The sequence below is a fragment of the Hemitrygon akajei genome, chromosome 1 (genome assembly GCF_048418815.1).
Source record: "Hemitrygon akajei chromosome 1, sHemAka1.3, whole genome shotgun sequence".
Classification (NCBI taxonomy): Eukaryota; Metazoa; Chordata; class Chondrichthyes; order Myliobatiformes; family Dasyatidae; genus Hemitrygon; species Hemitrygon akajei.
Window position 1 is genome coordinate 51,938,331 of NC_133124.1, and position 20,351 is coordinate 51,958,681.

The following is a 20,351-nucleotide window of genomic DNA, read 5'->3' on the forward strand; positions in this document are numbered from 1 at the left end:
TGTGGCAAGAGTAATGGTCTGATGTAAAATGAGTAAATTATATTTATCAGTTGCATAATTTTGATCAGTGAGATCACATTACTGAGATTACACACTATTTAGACATTCAAGGAGAGTTAGCCCTTTCTGGATTAAAATAGGTCAAGTTCTCCAGGACAGCAGCAAGGTTCATTTAGTTCTGATAGTGAAAGCTAATATTGGCGATCAGTTAAAGTCACTTGCAACTATCAACAAGCAATAACAGAATTGATTTATATCATTCAAGCCTTCAAAGAATAGCCAGGATGTGGGTCTAAGCCTCTAAACAGTGGTCAGGATGTGGGATACAAATTCTAGTGGGAGATATAAAAGGCATATCAAAAAAGGACAATAGGTGATTTCATTCTGCAGGTAGATTGGGAAAAGCAAGTAGAAGTTGGGTCCTGAAAGAATGTCTATAATATGGCTTTTTAGAGCAGCTTGTGACTGAGCCCACTAGGGAAAAGGCAGTTCTGGATGGGATGTTGTGTAATGAACCAGGTTTGATTAGGGAGCTTAAGGTAAAGGAACCACTGTATAGTAGCAGTTAGAGCAGTACCATGACAACACAGGTCGTCAGAGTTTGGAGTTCACCTGTAAGGAGTTCACTTGTTCTCACTGTGACCAAGTGAATTTCCTCCCACATTTGACAGATGGACCTGTTAGTAGGCTAATTGGCCATTGTAAACTGTCCTGACATTAGGCTTGAGTTGGATAGGTGGTTTGATGTCACGGCTCATTGAGCCGGAAGGTCTGTTCTGCACTGTATCTCAAAATTTAAAAAAATCCCTTGGGAAGCAATGACCATAATATGATATAACTTACCCTACAGTATGAGAGGGAGAGGCTATAATTAGATGTACCTGTATAGTGGAGTAAGGGGAACTACAGAGGCATGAGAGAGGAGATGACCAAAGGTGATTGGAAGTGGATACTATCAGTGATGACAGAGAAATAGTAATGGCTGGAGTTTATGGGAGAAACTTGAAAGGCACAGGGCAGATACAAACCAAAGAAGACGACGTATTCTGGAGGGAGGATGGGCCAACTGTGGCTGACAAAGGAAGTCAGGACAGCATAAAAGCAAAAGAATACAATATGGCAAAAGTTAGTGGGAATCTAAAGGATTGTGAAACTTCTAAAAACCAACAGAAAGAAACTAAGAAATCAATAAATAAAGAAAAGATGAAATATGAAGCCAGTGTTATAAAAGAAGATACCAAAAGCTTTTTTCAAAAATATAAAGAGTAAAAGAGAGGTGAGTGTGGATATTGGACCACTAGAAAAAGACACTGGAGGGATAGGAATGGAGGACAAATTTCATAAATACTTTGTGCCGGTCTTCACTTTGGAGGACACTAACAGTATGCCAGAAATTCGAGACTTTTGGGGAAGAAATGAATGTAGTTGCTTTTACTAAGGAAACGGTGCTTAGGAAGATGGAAAATGAAAGGTTTGAAGCTAGATAAATCACCTGGACCAGGTAGTATACACCCCAGGGTTCTGAAAGAGTTAGCTGCAGAGATTGTGGAGGCATTAGTATAGTTCTTTCAAAATTCACTAGATTCTAGAATAGTACCAGAGGACTGGAAAATGTTGTTGCACACTTTAAGAGGGGAGTATAGATCCATTAACCTGATCATTAACCTATTATTAAGGATGAGGTTCAGGGGTACTTCGATGCATATGATAAAATAGGCCAAAGTCAGCAGGGTTTCTAAGGAGAAATTAAAGGCTAAGCCTGCCTGACAAATCTCTTCCATTTCTTTGAGAAAATAACAGACAGGATAGGCAAAGGTGTCAGTGGATGTTGCTTACTTGGATTTTCAGAAGGCCTTTGACAAGATGATGATTATAAGACCTTAAGATCTAGGAGCAGAATTAGGCCATTTAGCCCATCAAGTCTGCTCTGCCATTTCATCCTGTTTGATCCATTTCCCTCAGCCACAATCTCCTGTTTCTCCCTGTAACCTTTCATGCACTGACTAATCAAAAATCTATCAAACTCTAACTTAAACATACCATTGACTTGGCATCCACAACCATCTGATTCACCACTCTCTGGCTAAAGAAATACTTCCTCATCTCCGTTCTAAATTGATATCCTAATATTCTGAGGCTGTGTCTTGGGGTCCTAGACTCCCCCACCATAGGAGGCGTTCTCTCCACATCCACTCTATTGCGACCTTTCAACATCCGATAGGTTTCAATGAGATTCCAGTAAGTATCACTGAGCCGTTAAAACACTCTTCATACAATAAGCATTCCAATCCTGGAGTCATTTTTGTGGGCTTCCTTTGAACCCTTTCCAATGTCAGCATATCCTTTATTAGATATAGGGCCCAAAACTGCTCACAATACTCCAAATGAGGCCTTGGCAGTGCCTTATAAAGCCTCAACGTTACATCCTTGTTTTTATATTGTAGTCCTCTCAAAATGAATGCTATCATTACCTTTACCTTCTTCACCACCAACATAATTGGCAAAGTAACCTTCAGGGAATCTTGCACAAGGACTCCCAAGTCCCTCTGCACCTCAGATTTTTGAATTTTCTCTCCATTTAGGAAATAATTTACGCTATTATTTCTTCTACCAAAGTGCATAACTGTAACACTTCTGAACACTGTATTCCATCTGCCATTTCTTTACCCATTCTCCTAATAAGTCCTTCTGTAGCCTCTCTGCACCCTCAACACTACCTGCCCCTCCACTTATCTGCATATCATCAGCAAACTTGGCCACAAAGCCATCAATTCCATCATCCAAGTCATTGACATATAACATAAAAACAAGCGGTCCCAACACAAACCCCTGTGGAACACCACTATTCACCGGTTGCCAATCAGAAAAGGGTCCTTTTATTCACACTCTTTCCCTCTTGCCTAAGAGCATGTGCTCGATCCATGCTAATATCTTTCCTATAATACCATGGGCTCTTAACATGTTAAGCAATCTCATGTGTGGCACCTTGTTAAATGCCTTCTGAAAATCAAGTACACACTATTCACCAATTCTCCTTTGTTATTTCTTCAAAGAATTCCAACAAATTTGTCAGGCAAGATTTTCCCTTAAGGAAACCATGCTGACCTCAGCCTTTTTTATTCCCCCAAAACCACATCCTTAACAATCGATGCCAACATCTTCCCAATCACTGAAGTCAGACTAACTGGCCTATAATTTCCTTTCTTCCCATTTTGAAGAGGGGAGTGACATTTGCAATTTTCCATTCCTCCGGAACTATGTCAGAATCTATTGATTCCTGAAAGATCATTACTAAAGCCTCCACAATCTCATCAGCATTTACCATGAGGCTGCTAAACAAGATAAGGTAAGAGTATACAGGAAAGGTACTAGAATGGATGGAAGATTGGCTGACTGGCAGGAAGCAAAGAGTCAAAAGGGAGCATTTTTTGGTTGGCTGTTGGTGACAAGTGGTGTTAGAGACATAGAAACATAGAAAACCTACAGCACAATACAGGCCCGTTGGCCCAAAAAGTTGTGCCAAACATGTCCCTACCTTAGAAATTACTAGGCTTACCCACAACCCTCTATTTTTCTAAGCTCCATGTGCCTATCCAAAAGTCTCTTAAAAGACCCTATCGTATCCGCCTCTATCACCGTTGCCAGCAGCCTATTCCATGCACACACCACTCTTTGTGTAAAAAAACTTACCCCTGACATCTACTCCCCGGCACCTTAAACCTGTGTCCTCCTGTGGCAACCATTTCAGCCCTGCGAAAAAACCTCTGACTATACACACGATCAATGCCTCTCATCACCTTATACACCTCTATCAAGTCACCTCTCATCCTCCGTCACTCCAAGGAGAAAAGTCCAAATTCACTCAACCTATTTTCATAAGGCATGCTCCCCAATCCAGGCAACATCCTTGAAAATCTCCTCTGCGCCCTTTCTATGGCTTCCACATCCTTCCTGTAGTGAGGTGACCAGAACTGAGCACAGCACTCCAAGTGGGGTCTGACTAGGATCCAATATAGCTGTAACATTACCTCTCTGCTCCTAAATTCAATTCCATGATTGATGAAGGCCAATACATCTTATGCCTTCTTAACCACAGAGTCCACCTGTGCAGCTGCTTTGAGTGTCCTATGGACTCAGACACCAAGATCCCTCTGATCATCCACACTGCCAAGTCTTACCATTAATACTATATTCTGCCATCATATTTGACCTACCAAAATGAACCACCTCACACTTATCTGGATTGAACTCCATCTGCCATTTCTCAGCCCAGTTTTGCATCCTATCAATGTCCCGCTGTAACCTCTGACAGCCCCCCACACTATCCACAACACCTCCAACCTTTGTATCATCGGCAAATTTACTAACCCATCCCTCCACTTCCTCATCCTGGTCATTTATAAAAATCAAGAAGAGTAAAAGTCCCAGAACAGATCCCTGAGGCACATCACTGGTCACCGACCTCCATGCAGAATATGACCCGTCTACAACCACTCTTTGCCTTCTGTGGGCAAGCCAGTTCTGGATCCACAAAGCAATGCCCCTTGGATCCCATGCCTCCTTACTTTCTCAATAAGCCTTGCATGGGGTACCTTATCAAATGTCTTGCTGAAATCCATATACACTACACCTACTGCTCTTTCTTCATCAATGTGTTCAGTCACATCCTCAAAAAATTCAATCAGGCTCGTAGGGCACAACCTGCCCTTTACAAAGCCATGCTGACTATTCGTAATTATATTATCCCTCTCCAAATGTTCATAAATCCTGCCTCTCAGGATCTTCTCCATCAACTTACTGACCACTGAAGTAAGACTCACTGGTCTATAATTTCTTGGGCTATCTCTACTCCCTTTCTTGAATAAGGGAACAACATTCACAACCCTCCAATCCTCCGGAACCTCTCCCGTCCCCATTGATGATGCAAAGATCATTGCCAGAGGCTCAGCAATCTCCTCCCTCACCTCCCACGGTAGCCTAGGGTACATCTCATCAGGTCCCGGTGACTTAACCAACTTGATGCTTTCCAAAAGCTCCAGCGCATCTTCTTTCTTAATATTTACATGCTCAAGCTTTTCAGTCTGCTGCAAGTCATCACTACAATCACCAAGATCTTTTTCTATAGTGAATAGCTCTGCTATTTCCTCCGGTTCTATACACACTTTCCCCACTGTCACACTTGATAGGTCCTATTCTTTCACGTCTTATCCTCTTGCTCTTCACACACTTGCAGAATGCCTTGGGGTTTTCTTTAATCCTGCCCACCAAGGCCTTCTCATGGCCCCTTTTGGCTCTCCTAATTTCCTTTTTAAGCTCCTTCCTGTTAGCCTTATAATCTCCTAGATCTCCTAACTCTCTAAACCTTTTGTAAGCTTTTCTTTTCTTCTTGACTAGATTTATTACAGCCTTTGTACACCATGGTTCCTGTGCCCTACCATAACTTCCCTGTCTCATTGGAATGTACCTATGCAGAATTCCACACAAATATCCCCTGAACATTTGCCACATTTCTTCTGTACTTTTTCCTGAGAACATCTGTTCCCAATTTAAGCTTCCAATTTCCTGCCTGATTGCCTCATAATTCCCCTTACTCCAATTAAACGCTTTTCTAACTTGTCTGTTCCTATCTCTCTCCTATACTATTGTAAAGGAGATAGAATTATGATCACTGTCTTCAAAATGCTCTCCCACTGAGAAATCTGACACCTGACCAGGTTCATTTCCCAATACCAAATCAAGTACAGCCTCTCCTCTTGTAGGCTTATATTGTGTCAAGAAACCTTCCTTAACACACCTAACAAACTCCACCCCATCTAAACCCCTTGCTCTAGGGAGATGCCAGCCGATATTTGGGAAATGAAAATCTCCTATCATGACAACTCTGTTATTATTACACCTTTCCAGGATCTTTTTCCCTATTTGCTCCTCAATATCCCTGTTACTATTGTGCAGCCTATAAAAAACACTCAGTAAAGTTACTGATCCCTTCCTTTTCCTAATCTCCACCCACAGACTCCGTAGACAATCCATCCATGACGTCCACCTTTTCTGCAGCCATGACACTATCTCTGATCAACAGTGCCACGCCCCCACCTCTTCTGCCTCCCTCCCTATGCTTTCTGAAACACCTAAAACCCGGCACTTGAAGTAACCATTCCTGTCCCTGAACCATCCAAGTCTCTGTAATGGCCATCACATCATAGCTCCAAGTTCTGATCCATGCTGTAAGCTCATCTGCTTTGTTCACATAACTCGTCGCGTTAAAATGGACGTCTCAAAACGTCCGTCTGAGCGCATCCCTTCTCTATCACCTGCCTATCCTCTCTCACAACTGTCTTCAAGCTTTCTCTATTTGTGAACCAACAGTCTCTTCCCCAGTCTCTTCAGTTCGGTTCCCACCACCCCCCAACAATTCTAGTTTAAACTCTCCCCAATAGCCTGAGCAAACCTCCCTGCCAGGATATTGGTCCCCCTGAGATTCAAGTGCAATCCGTCCTTTTTGTATAGGTCACACCTGCCCCAAAAGAGGTCCCAATGATCCAGAAATCTGAATCCCTGCCCCCTGCTCCAATCCCTCAGCCACACATTTACCCTCCACCTCATTCTATTCCTATTCTCACTGTCGTGTGGCACAGGCAGTAATCCCGAGATTACGACTTTTGTGGTCCTGCTTCTTAACTTCCTTCCTAACTCTCTGTAGTCTTTTTTCAGGACCCCTTCCCTTTTCCTACCTATGTCATTGGTACCAATATGTACCACAACCTCTGGCTGTTCTCCCTCCCACTGCAGGCTATCTTGGACGCGATCTGAAACATCCTGGACCCTGCCAGCTGGGGGGCAAACTACCATCTGAGTTTCTTTCTTGTGTCCACAGAATCACCTGTCTGACCCCCTAACTATAGAGTCCCCTAACACTACTGCCTTCCACTTCCTTTCCCTACTCTTCTGAGCCACAGGGCAGACTCTGTGCCAGAGGCATGGCCACTGTTCCTTCCCCCAAGTAGGCTACTCCCCCCCAACAGTACTCAAACAGGAGTACTTATTGTCAAGGGGTACAGCCACAGGGGTACTCTCTAGTACCTGACTCTTACTCTTCCCCCTCCTGATTGTGACCCACTTGGTCGTGGCCCCAGAGTGACCACCTACCTATAACTCCTTTCTATCACCTCTTCGCTCTCCCTGGCCAGTGAAGGTAATCAAGCTGCTTCTCCAGTTCCCTAACTCGGTCCCTTAGGAGCTGCAGCTCAACACACCTGGTGCAGATATGGCCATCCGGGAGGCTGGGAGACTCCAGGGCCTCCTACATCTGACACCGAGCAGAGAAAACCGGCCTCACACACATTACTACTTTCTTTCCCCAATTAACACAGGTAAACTTACCTTGCCTCGTTACTGCCAAAGCCCTACCGCTCTGCTACCTCTTACTCCACTGCCTGCTGGATATGGCAGTCCTCTTTTTAAACTTTTCCCACTCTACTGGCTGACATCATGTGCCTGCGCAATCTTGCCTCTCTTTTGCCCCGAATAGTAAAACGCCTTTGCTCTGGAAATCCTTAGCCGTTCCTCTCACAGCCTTCTTGCTCTGAATCTGTTCTGCAGATGTTGGGACCACTTTTTCACATTAAATGTCTCTACGTTGTATAACAGAATTGATGGATTTGTGGCCAGATTTATAGTCGATATGAAGAAAGACGAAGAGGCAGGTTGTGCTCAGGAAGCCTGGAGTCTGCAAAAGGATTTAGACATGTTGGAAGAATGGACAAACAAGTAACAAATTCAATATACACTCAGTGGCCACTTCATTAGGTACTCAAACCACCCCATCTTTTTGAGAAACTGTTGGTCTTCTGGGATTTTCATGCATAATCGTCCCTAGCGATTACAGAGAATGGAAGTTTTTTTCTTGTTTATTGCACCAATGAGTGACATTTCTACGGGCAAAAACGCCTTGTTAATAACAGAGGTGAAAGGAGAATGACCAGTCTGTTTCAAGCTGACAGGAAGGTGACAGTAACTGAAATAATCATGCGTTACAACAGTGGTGTGCAGAAGAGCACACCTGAATGCCCAACATGTTGACTCCTGTAGCGGACGGGCTATAGCAGCAGAAGACCACAGCGAGTTCCAATCCAGTAGCTAATAAAATGGCGACAGTATGTAGTATAGGGGAGAGTATGGTCTTGCACTTTGGTAGAAGGAATAAAGGCATAGACTATCTTTTAAACAGGAAAAACAATCAGAAATCAGAGGAAGAAAAGGACTTAGGAGTCCTTATGTAGGATTCCCTGAAGTTAACTTTCAGGCTGAGTCAATGGTAAGGAAGGCAATGCAATGTTAGCATAAAAGCAAGGTGTAAAGCTGAGGCTTATTGGTAAAACTGCATTTGGAATATTGTGAGCAGCTTTTGGCCAATTATCTAAGAAAGGTCGTGCTTGCATTGGAAAGGGTGATGAGGAGGTTCACGAGAAAGATTCTGGGAATGGCAGGGTTAATGTATGAGGAATGTTTGGTGGCTCTGTGCATGTATTCACTGGAGGTTAGAAGAATGAGGGGGATCTCTTGAAAGCTATTGAACATTGAAAGGCCTTGTTGGAGTGGATATAGAGAAGATGTTTCCTATAGTGGGCATCTAGGACCAGAGGGCACAACCTCACAATAGAAGGACGCTCCTTTGGAACAGAGACGATGAGGAGTTTCTTTAGCCAGAGGGTGGTGAATCTGTGGAATTCATTGCCATAGATCAGTGTAGAAGCCTAGTCATTGGGTATATTCAGTGAGGAGGTTGATAGGTGTTTAATAAGCAAAGGTGTCAAATGTTATGGGTAGAAGGTAGGACATTGGGGTTGAGATGGTGATGCCATGATGGAATGGCAGAGCAGACTCAATAGTCTAAATACTATAATTTTGCTCCTATGTCTTATGGTCTTAATTCCAACAAAGTTTATTCTCTTAAATAACAGAAGGGTGAGGATCTTTTCTGATGTTAAAACACAGTGAGTGGTTCACACTGTGCATAGGTATTTATTTGTGTCCAATTTGGTGCAAAAAGCATCAAGTTGATGTGAGAAAATTGATTTCACTAATCAGAATGAGAAATGCTGGAAATGGTCAGCAATTTAGTCAGAATCTGTGGAAACAGAAATAGGGTGTACATTTCATGTCTGATGCCCTTTGTCAGAACAGGTTAAGAACAAAAATAAATTCATTTTCATTTGCAAGAACAGGTTGATAGAGCAACCATACTATCTCTGATACAGTGAGACCAAATGTGTTCATATTGCTTTTAGAATTAGATTATGCTCTTTTATCTATGTTATGTGTTGCTAATCGCGGAGCTGTGTATAATACTCAGCAGCTTAGACAATAGTAACAGAGAGAGATAAACTGAACCAAACCAGTGATCAGCAGAAATGACCAGTTATTGATAAAGACAGAAAGGACAAATCAATTACTCAAAGCTGGGGAACTGGTATTTTATCCAGAAGGCTTAAAACAATCTCAAACAGGAGATAAAGTTTTATTCTTCAAGCCTGTGCTGGGCCTCTTGTAATAATGCAAGAGGGCATAGACAGACAGCTCAAAGTGGAATGGGATGGGAAATTACATCGGCAGACAACCAGAAGTTCAAGGTCATTCTTGTGGACTGAATGCAGGTATTTCACAAAATGGTCACCCAGTTTGATTTTGGTCTTTCCAGTGCACCAGAGTCGTATTGTGTACACTGAAGCAAGTATGTTAGACGGTAAATACAGGTGGACTACTGCTTCATTAGCAAAGACTGCTTCATTCCTGGATGGTGGGAAAAGAAGAGTAAAAAGACAGGTATTCCAAGCCCTGTGGTGCATGGGGACATGCCATATGATAGGAGGAGAAGGCAAGGAGGGAAGAGTGGACTCCAGAGTGTGAAAGAAGTGATCTCTTCGAAGTACTGAAAATGGAAAGAAGAGAAAAATGTGTAAGGTGGTGGATCCTCCTTGGAGATGGTGGAAATTACAAAGGAATTCACTTTACTGTTGTGCATCTTCATACTACCAGTATGCACATGTGATACTCATGGAAACGTATGATTCAGTTTGGCAAATCATGTCAAGTACAAGACATTGTTGTAATCTTATGTTACGATGAAAGTTCTGCACAAATTTAGATCAGTGACATCAATGATAATGGCCCTAGATGGCTAAATTTCTAGGCCTCTTTATCTTGTGCCTTGTTTCAAGCCAGGCTTGATTAGACACAAGAGTTAGCCCAGAGTATCATAGCAAGAACATCTTACCTTATGCATTCTTTAATGCATTATTGACCATTTTTGGTGGGAGTCCATCCCAAAATTACACAGGGCAGTTTGGTCATCTTTGTGCAGTAACAATTTTTCAGTCGTTTATGGAATGATGAGAGCAGCAGTCATGGCACTCATCTCTGCCTTACCAATAGTAATTGGAGCAATAATTTCCCATTTATTCCCTTCGTTTATAAACATCAGTAAAACAAGGAGAAAACTGTCCGGTAAATAATTAAAGTGGCATGAATTAGGGGGACACAGGACATACACTTGTGCTTCTCTGCTTCCACTTACCCAGATTTTGATGCTCTGCATGCTTCAAAAATGATTGCTTTGTCTCTCAGTTCTTACTGCAGCTATACGTGGCAGAAATCCATTCTATGATGTCTGCAGAGTCAAAAGCTTGTGTCTGAGAGTGGCACCAATGATTACAACGGTAGAGATAGGGAATGCAGTGAAGACATATGTTATCCCTCACTTGCTCAGTAATCCTCTTTGTTACAAACTTGCCATGGCAAGAGGGCTTTACAGCTAAGACCTACTTCTCATAATTGCCAGTGGCAGTTGCAGTAATTTCTGCAGGAAGCTGCAATAAAAAAAAAACACATAAGTAATGATTTAATGCAGTAATCACTCTAATATATTTTTATTGCTAATTTTCCTAATTTCACAATTTTTTACAGGACCCTGATTGGACTTCAGATCCCAAAGCAACACCCACTAAAATGCAAAATCTGATTTCTATGCACAAATATTTTTCATGCTAACTGAATTTGCTATTTAATATTAGTTTATAAGAGGAGTGGAGTTTCTGTACACGTTGCTACTACTTGCAACCATTTGTCATTGTTGCTTCAATAGCACTGGTATTGAATTATTTGGAAGCACCAACATTGGAATATTGGTATGCATGTTACTGATTTACAGTAATAACAGATAAATTCATAAATTTCCATCATTGTGCACCAAACAACACTCTTATTAAAATTTTTAATTAAAAAATTTCAACAAAGTTTATGGAACAGTTTCTACTTGAGCAGAGCAGTCCCTGTTACAATGTCTTGAACCTGCATTGAAAGTGGAGTAATGCTGTTTTCTCCTTGCTTATATTATTGTTCATTTCTCTTCGATATTTATGGTGATGTGTCCATAACAGTACCATCAAAAATTACATATGACAACTTACAAATTAGCTGATTTTATATAATTTTTGGGCTTGGTTTAGTAAATGCCTAACCTCAGTATCTTGAGCATTTTGGAAATCAGAAAAAATGCATATAAATAGGAAGAAAAGTCCTATATTATATAATGATAAGTTATGAATTCTTTCAGGTATACCTCTGTGATCTTGAATTCTTTCACGGACTTCAAATTCTTATCAATGAAAGTCCCAGAGAAACTATATCAGACACATATAAAAGCATAAAATCTATCAATACAATGCTGTTACATCTATCTATGTAATGGGCCAACACTTCTGACAAGCATTACAGTTTATTAGTACAGTTCAATCTGCAGTTGATGTAAAAAAATCTAAATCAATGAACCATACTTTTTTGTTCCAGTAAGCAATCTTTATTTATTATCAATATGGTTATATTTACTACTCTATTATATTTTGCTGAATAGTACAAATGTTTCTAAAGCACAGAAATATTTATAAATCAATTTAAATGTTTTGTACTTTTTTATTTCTCATTAGAATTTATTGGTGTGTAAAATCAATAATTTAGTCTTTGAATTGCCAGCACTGACTTGGCCTGGTAGTCAGAAAAATAATGCAATGCTACTGTATTTTTATTTCAAATATAATGTTGCTGACTATGAAAACTATCAGGAAACTTTGCTTTACATTCACTTCTGTTAACTTGTGTTAATAATTTAGCATTCACAATAAATCATTTTTTCGTAAAATCAGAAAGCCTTAGGCATAATACCTTTATAACCTGATCAAAACAAGATTCAATTTCTCCCCTTTCCATCAATGAAAAAGTAGATTTTTATGTGAAAGTATCAATTCATTATATCAGGTGGTTAAGATATCTAAAACAAGAATATTAAAAAGGAAAGTTAGTATGTCGTTAAAAAAACATTGGCTTGCTTAAAAATGAATTCACATTATTATATTTTTATGTCTATATTTCATTTTAATATGACAAACTGCATACCAGACTATAAATTTCTTTTGGAGATCTAGTAGTGTTTGCATTTTGAATACATAAAGGATATACGCAAAGCAGGACAAGAATAGTAAAATTTAAGACTCAATAAGTTAAGTATGTAGCTTATGTCAGAAATAGTTTATTTGTTGTCATCTATTCCTCTTTTATACTTTTACTTACTTACATGTATGACCTCATATTTTTCCTCAGAAAGAACATTGCCATGTTATCTACTAATGCATCATACATACAGGCCAGTTCCCATTTTCCAATAAGATAATTTCTTTAGAAATAATAACAACTGTAAACCATTCATACTAATTCAATTCATCATGTAATAGTCTGCTTTTGCAAAAGATTCATTAGGCAGATTTGTACTCTCAAACAGATCTAAGCTGAATCAGTTGAATTAGTATTGGTCTCAGTTATGATTATTATGCATAATTGTTAACCAAATGAGTGTGATAGGACAATAGACAGAAGCAAAATACAGATCTGATTTAGACTTATTTTGTTGGATGACACTGTCAGCTATGAGGCAACAGAAAGACACTGTTGGAACTTTCCTACCAAAAGTGAGAAGTTCTCATCAAGCTTCCTCTACCTGGTGACCATCCCTTTAATTAGCAATGGTTGGTGATCTGGCAATATGGCCATAGAAAGGAAAAGAGACCAGACCAATTTCATCCCTTTCATCTTTTGCTTATCATTGGTTCTCATAGCATCACTGTGGATGTGCTTTTATTCAGTGCTGTGCTGCACATTTTTAAAGCCTTAATAAAATCCAAAGTTGCATTCAGATCAAAACCATATATGTCACTGAACCATACCAATGTTGAATTATAGAAAGAACCTGTGAATATTTAAATTGTTTAGCTTTTATCTGTAATTGCTCTTTTTCAATGTAGTACTGATTTAAATGCCAGGGAGAGAAGCTGCTGATAATTCAAAGTTGTAGGATAAGTGCCTTAAGCCAATTCACTGCTGGAGATGGAATTCACTTTCAGCTTGCAACTTAGCTAAAATGGTGAGTAGCATCAATGTGGTTTGAAAAGGGGGTTTGACATTTCATTGTCTTTGAAAATAATGCAGCATGAAAGAACAGCCATTGTCAATAAAAGGAAAACAGCTTGCTGGAAGTAAGATGGTTCAGGTATGCTTCTATAGGATGGAATGGAGCAGGTTGAAATATGTTGTCATAGTAAAATATTTAATGAGTACAAATTTGGTGTTTATTTTAAAGAAAAATACAACTTCTTTAAGGACCTTTAGAAAAAGAATATACAATTTCATTTTGAGTAAGTAATTTGGTTGGTATGTGTTACAAAGAACTGAACTAATAGAGGCTTAATTCTGAAATGGACTACAATCGCATTTCAGGATTATGTTGTGTGGATTAAAATTTAAACAACAGATATAATTTAGAAACCAGCAGTTTTTCAATGGCTTACTTGCTGCATTTTTGGTTGATTGACTACAGATAACTTTAACCCTCAGACAAAAAGATGACTGGATACACACGGAAATGTAGTGAAAGTCCTAATCCGTTTTAAAAGGCAGATCTCATAACAGGCCGGCATACAAGGAAAAGCAGCCCAGTAGACACCATTCACGTAATTCATGCATACTTTTGAAGACAAAGGAGAAAAGCCTAAATATATATGACACAGTCCAAAGACATACCAGTTAGTAGGTTAATTGGTCATTGTAAATTGTCCCATGATTAGGCTAGGATTAAATCGGGGGTTGCTGGCAGTGTGGCTTGAAGGTGCAAGAAGGGCCCTTATTAAACAAACAAATAAATAAATAAACAGAAAAGAAAAAATAAATTAAATAAGTAGCACAAAAAGAGAGGGGTAAAATAGAGGGTAGTGTTCATGGGTTCATTGTCCATTTAGAACTCTGATAATGGAATGGAAGAAACTGTTCTGTCTTCAGACTCCTGCATTTCCTCCTTGATGGTAGCAATGAGAAGAAGGTTTGTCCTTGGTGATGGAGGCCCTAAATGATGGATGCTGCCTTTTTGAGGTATTGCCTTTTGAAGGTATCCCGGATGCTGGGGAAGCAAGTGCCCATGATGGAACTGGCAGACTTTACAACTTTCTGTTGTAATCTTTTCTTTTCTGATCTTTTCTGATCCTGTGCAGTGGCCATTCTCTACCAATGATGGAAAAGAGAATGCTCTCCACCGTACTTCTATAGAAATTTGTGAGTGTCTTTGGTTACATTCCAATTCATCTCAAACTCCCAATGAAATATAGCCATTATTGTGCCTTCCTTGTAATTGCATCAATATATTAGGTCCTCAAAAGAGAGAGAGCTGGGAAAAGGAGGGGGAGATATGGGTTGTTATGTTCCGAATAGTCTTTGATCCTTAAATATTTTTAGAACTGCAGTGGAAAGTATTCTGTTACCCACCTGATTTCTACAGTGTAGTAGAGCGAATCTCATAGTACACAAAATGGATTCAACTCCAAGAAGATAAGACCTCAGCTCCAAAAGCAAACTACTACAGATACTGAAAAAACTCAGCAGTTCCGTCAGGTATTTGAGCTACATTGTTTGCTCAAATGTTTGTTGAGCTAACATGAGTGGTAATTTTGAAGGTACGGACAGTCATGGGCCCAATTTATGGACACCTCTACGTAGGAAGAAGTACCCATAAAACTTCGATGTATGTACATACATTTGTTTCTTTAAATGGCAGAGCTAGTTTCCTTTCATTGTCCACTTTGAAAAATTGTTCTTTCTTATCAGTCCTATGTATTCTGATGGCATTTATTACAATATTGTGGAAGTATAGTTACTGTATCGAGCGATTTTTATATATTTTCTGACTTTAGGACAATAAGGACTTACGGAATTTTGTAGAACCAGAACTCTTTGTTATCTGGGTACAGCATGTCTAGACTTCTGTTGGGAATTAAAGTGGCCCTTGACCTAAACCCCTGTCACATAGATAACTTGATCTTTTCTATTATGTTCTGGAGATAGTCTTGCACAATATGGCTGTGCTGGAGCTGTAAGGTTATCTTTTTTTTAACCATTGCCTTATTAACATACTGTTCAATAGTGTCTGTGGGGGGGGGAACAGTTCACTGTAATATTTTAGCTTCTCAGGATATGACCCATGTTTGTGAGGTTCATATGCCTATTTGGGCACCAATTAACATGAAGAGGGGATTTTACTTAATGAATGCTCAAAAATTATGTGACCAGCGCCATTGAATTAGTTATTAATTTCAACAGACCTACAAGAACATTGAAACCATCTTTGTGATATAATACACTGACACTTAAATAGATACAATAATCCCTTATGTAAGTCTAACGGTGTTAATGGACATCATAAATCTTACTGACTACCTTGTCTAATTTGTGCTGAGTTTTTATTGCATGAAACTACTTTTAAATTCATAAGAAAGTTCTGGAGTGCACAGATGCATCTCACAAGATTTGCTGAACTACCTTTGGATGGGCACAGTGAATGGATTGGATGCCCACTTATGCATTGCATGTTATAGTTTCCCACCGTTTTCACTGCCCACGTAATTTTTAACTTGCTGCCTTATTGAAAAATGTATGAGTGTGATAATCATAAAAATTGCATTAGTTCAAACAAATTTGCTCCTACAGAATCTGAACCACTTTAACTACAAGGACTTTAAGTGAAGAGGCAGAAATGATCAAGACTTGCATGTTTGGATAAAGAGTATTTAAATAAAATGATGGGATTAATGTCAATAAAAAAAAACCAAAACTCTTCATTAGCTTTGAGTTATTTTTCACTGTTTCTGTTCAGATTTTGTATTTAAATCTTTATTTAATCTGTGATTGTAAAGGAGAGCAATGTAAGATCCCCATCTTAACATTATCAAATAAATACTAAAAGGATACATTTGAATAGTTCAGGGGAAAGTACTTTGGGAGCAATTTGCATGGTTACCCTATGTCCATTCGACCATAGTTTTTGTCTGAAATTTGTGCTTCTATTCATGATGACATTTTCAAGATCTTAGCAATGCGATCAATCCTGTTGACTGCTTTAAAACATTACTATGGGGCCAGTTTTGTTGGTGGTTAGCAACAGTTCAAGCTGCTTGTCATCTTGCACTTCTTAAAGAGGCCAGCAAACAATGCGAGCAAGGGCAGCATCCTCCAGATGGTTCACAGAACTACCTCTTTCACTTCTCTTATATCTTCTTTTTCTTTCAAACGTTGATCTGCTACTGTTGGAATCTGTGATCTACATTTTAGTGATGTGTTTTCAGGCTAATTGAGCGATCTGCTACTTTGCTGGCTCCGAGAGGGCTCCATGAAGATTCCAGCGGGCTTGAAGAGCTCGTGTTTGACTCCATTTCTTACAGATCTCACCAATTAAAGCAGTGAGGAAGATTGAAAGCACTGAGGCAAGTGCGGAGGATAAACTGTCGGAAGGAGGTACCTGCGTGTGACAGTCTCTCTCTCTCCTTCTCGCTCACTGCTCCCAGAGGAAGGTGCCTGTGTTCAAATGGTCTCTATCTCCCTCAATGCTGTTGGAGGATGGTGCTGGAGTTCCGGGTTTTAGGAAAGGTTGAATTGACGCTGTTTGTGGATTGGACTCTGCAGTTCACATTACAATATAAATCTGGTCTCTGGTCATTCCTTTTTTGGTGCTACTTTCGCCAATTTTGATTGGGGGTGACCTGCAAATAGTGAACTGAGCTGAACTGAATAAGGATTATTTCAATTTTGTTTCATATTCTGCATTTTTCTTTTTTTTTGCTGTCATTTGTGTGATTTGCTTTTTTGTGTGTGGGGGAGGTGGTTTGATGTTAATCTTTGAGCAGGTTCCATGGCTTTTTTTGTTTTGTGACTGTCTCTGGGGAAGACATACTTGGCTGGTGTTTCTTACCTCTCACACCACTACGACCAGGCCATGCTTACTGCACTCTAGCCCAGTCATCCACCTGCTAACAATCATCACACATTCATGGTTCTCCAAACCTTACGGAGGTACATCACAGACAATCTGCCAGCTATTTAACTGTGGCAGGCACATCACCAAAGTCAGTGTATGGCACTCAATTACACAACTGCCTTCATCTTGCAATGTGCTGTGCAACACATATACCACAAGCAGCAACAAGCCTGTGCAAGATATGCATCATTTTACACTCACCACAAGCCTCCATTAGAGGAGAAAGTGGTGCCCATTATCATAACAATAATTAGAGCATCTCTAGTCTATGATGAGATTGAGACTATTGAGGATGAGTGGACATGCTTGCCCTATCCCCCTCCTCCCATTTCATTTACCCTTCATCCTGAATTCTCCTCCGATCTGCAAGATACAGCTGTTGATTCACCAATCCCAAGTGGCCTATAGCCTCATCAGGGAAAACACAACAGTGTGCATGCAGTTCCCTGGAAGATTCAGCTGCCAACCAAAAAATAGCACTCTGAAAAACATGACAATCCTCACAAAGCTGTTCACAATATGAATGCTTTGAATAGAGAATGTTTCTTTCCTGTCACCAACAACTGAATATTGAAACATCTTCAACTGCAGTCCTGAAGGAGTTAGGCATATAAAAAAATCTTCATTTATCTTGATAGGCACAAGCAATGCAGTCACAATACTGCTCTGAAGCTGCAGTGGCAAATTTACAGTAGCTTAATAGCCTACTTTGGGATGTAGGAATGTCCCGGAGGATCCAGCAGAAACCATACAGTTCACAGTGAGAACATGCAAATTCCACAAAGACAACACCCAACATCATGATCAGTTGCTGGTCCATTGATCATGGAAGCCTACTATTTAAACCACCATTTTGCCTTTCTTTTTCATCTGTACATTACAACCATTCTCAAACATGTTGACTTCTTGCTTTAAGTGATATTTCCACCAACACACACTAGGATGAAATGAAGAGCCCTACTGTAACATGTGCATCAATTATACTACCCCCAAGAATCACCAATTATTATTAAGGACTTTTCTGGTTTAAAATAAGTTGAGGAAATAAAAATCATTACTTCTAATAGAATTTTGCTGTGATGATTTATAGTGTGTGTGATGGATTACTGAAGCTTCCAAATGTTGTATTTTCTTTGAAACCACACAAGTTCTCATTTAGCACAAGAATAGATGGTAGGTATGTAGATTAATTAGATAATTTTCTATAAATATGAAATCTGAGATACGATATGTTAGTAAAATTTGTAAAGGTTGCCTTTTGCATAAAACAAAGTATTAATTGAAAAGCAATGCAATTCAAAAGTTGATACAAAATGTAGAGCTTTGATACATTAATGGTGATATATAAATACAAGTTATTAATATTTTACTAAATTGCAAACAAATTATCTCACATACCCTTTAAGACAATAATGCAGATTGAGCCGGAAAATATGCAAAACTAGTATAATAACTCTCTTTGTTCTGTCTGTGGGTCTCATGATGATTCTTAATGAAAAAATATGCATTTACAATTTCATGTTGCATAATTTCTCATCTGCTGCAATCAAAACCCATGCCTTTACATCATGCAAAATAACTAAAGTTGTTCATGTAGTTACACTTCTTTTCTGCTTATTTATTTGTTTGTTTCTTTCTTTCTTTTCTGCTATATCTTTACCACAATGTACTTTGACAACTAGAATGTGATTTTTGATTGTTTATGTTTCCATTTGTAACCCTTTACCTCCTTAAATGGCTGAAAGTTTCAGAGTTCCATGGCAGTCACAGACCTTCTGAACAAATGGAAATTCTGAGGAAATTAGTTTTCAGATCTTATACCTGACTGGATTTGGTTCAACCAAGTCACTTAGATACTGCACCAGTTTGTTAAAATATAAGATCAATTGTGACTTTTGTTTCTCAGATATGGTTAGTATCTCCATGTAAATTAATATTGTGTAAAATCTGAAGAAATAAATTGGCATATACATTGAATGCTCTAACACATTTGATGTAACTGTAATGTTAATTTCTCAATTGATCAGTAATCAGTGACAATATTTGTTTGTTTATTATTAACAGGGGGAGATGTCAAAATCCATTCAGCATATGTCTGCTTTCCTACACTCTTTGGCAGATGCTTGTGAGACAAAGGAAGATATTGGAAACAAACAGTGTAACCAAGGTGGTATAATCAAAGACAAGAAAAGTCATACAGTTCAAGTAACGGTGTAATTGGACATTCACCTGTTTGCCATTTCACACTTCTATGGACTGCAGCTCAGTCACCTCCCATCATGCTTTGTCTTCTTTTACTTACAGCAAATCCATAACAATGAAACAGGTGACTTTCATGCTGCTGTCAGGAATGATCTAATTTCAGCTTTGGGTGACTGATTGCAATTGGCTTTGCCTCATCTGATAATTAATCTATGTCATGATTAATTGGAAAAGAGAATAATTACTGGCGATGTTGACAGTGACTGTACGCTTCTCCAGATTTCTGTCTATTGCTCAGGCCTAACTAATAACTTTACAGTTCATCACTGAAACTTTATACATGTAGTAACAATCTGTATAGATGTATAATGGTGTTACACATTCTACCTGGTGGCTATTTGTTAATGCTTGTCAATAGTTTAGAATAGCAAAAGCAGCCTGCATATTACCATTCTTCGTATTTTATCTTAATTTTGTGGAAGTTTAAAGTTTTCAATGAGCTGGAGATGAATGATTAATGAATAAATTCAAATGCTTCATTTTGTCTATGGATCATTAGTCAAGTCCTTTGTGTTAAAGACCTGCGAAAGGAGTAGAAATTATTGAGACATTAGCCTGAAGCAATCTCGAGGTAAATATTATGCAAAAAGAAAAAATGTTTAGTGCACATCGTATAGTGATCACTGACCCTATGAGAACATTTTCACCAGGGTCTACCTCATTTTACCTGCCAACATAGGGTATTTAC

At 39.2% G+C, this 20,351-nt stretch overlaps 1 protein-coding gene across 2 annotated transcripts in view; it reads left to right on the forward strand.

The window, feature by feature from the left end:
- Window positions 1–20,147, forward strand: part of ccdc178 (coiled-coil domain containing 178) — a 309,293-nt gene extending 289,146 nt beyond the window's left edge. For both annotated transcript variants that reach the window (XM_073043130.1, XM_073043139.1), the window contains one exon: window positions 19,466–20,147. In XM_073043130.1, coding sequence (XP_072899231.1) covers window positions 19,466–19,618 — 153 coding nt within the window. In that variant the 3' untranslated portion in view covers window positions 19,619–20,147. The remainder of the gene's footprint in view (window positions 1–19,465) is intronic.
- The last annotated feature ends 204 nt before the right edge of the window (window positions 20,148–20,351 follow it).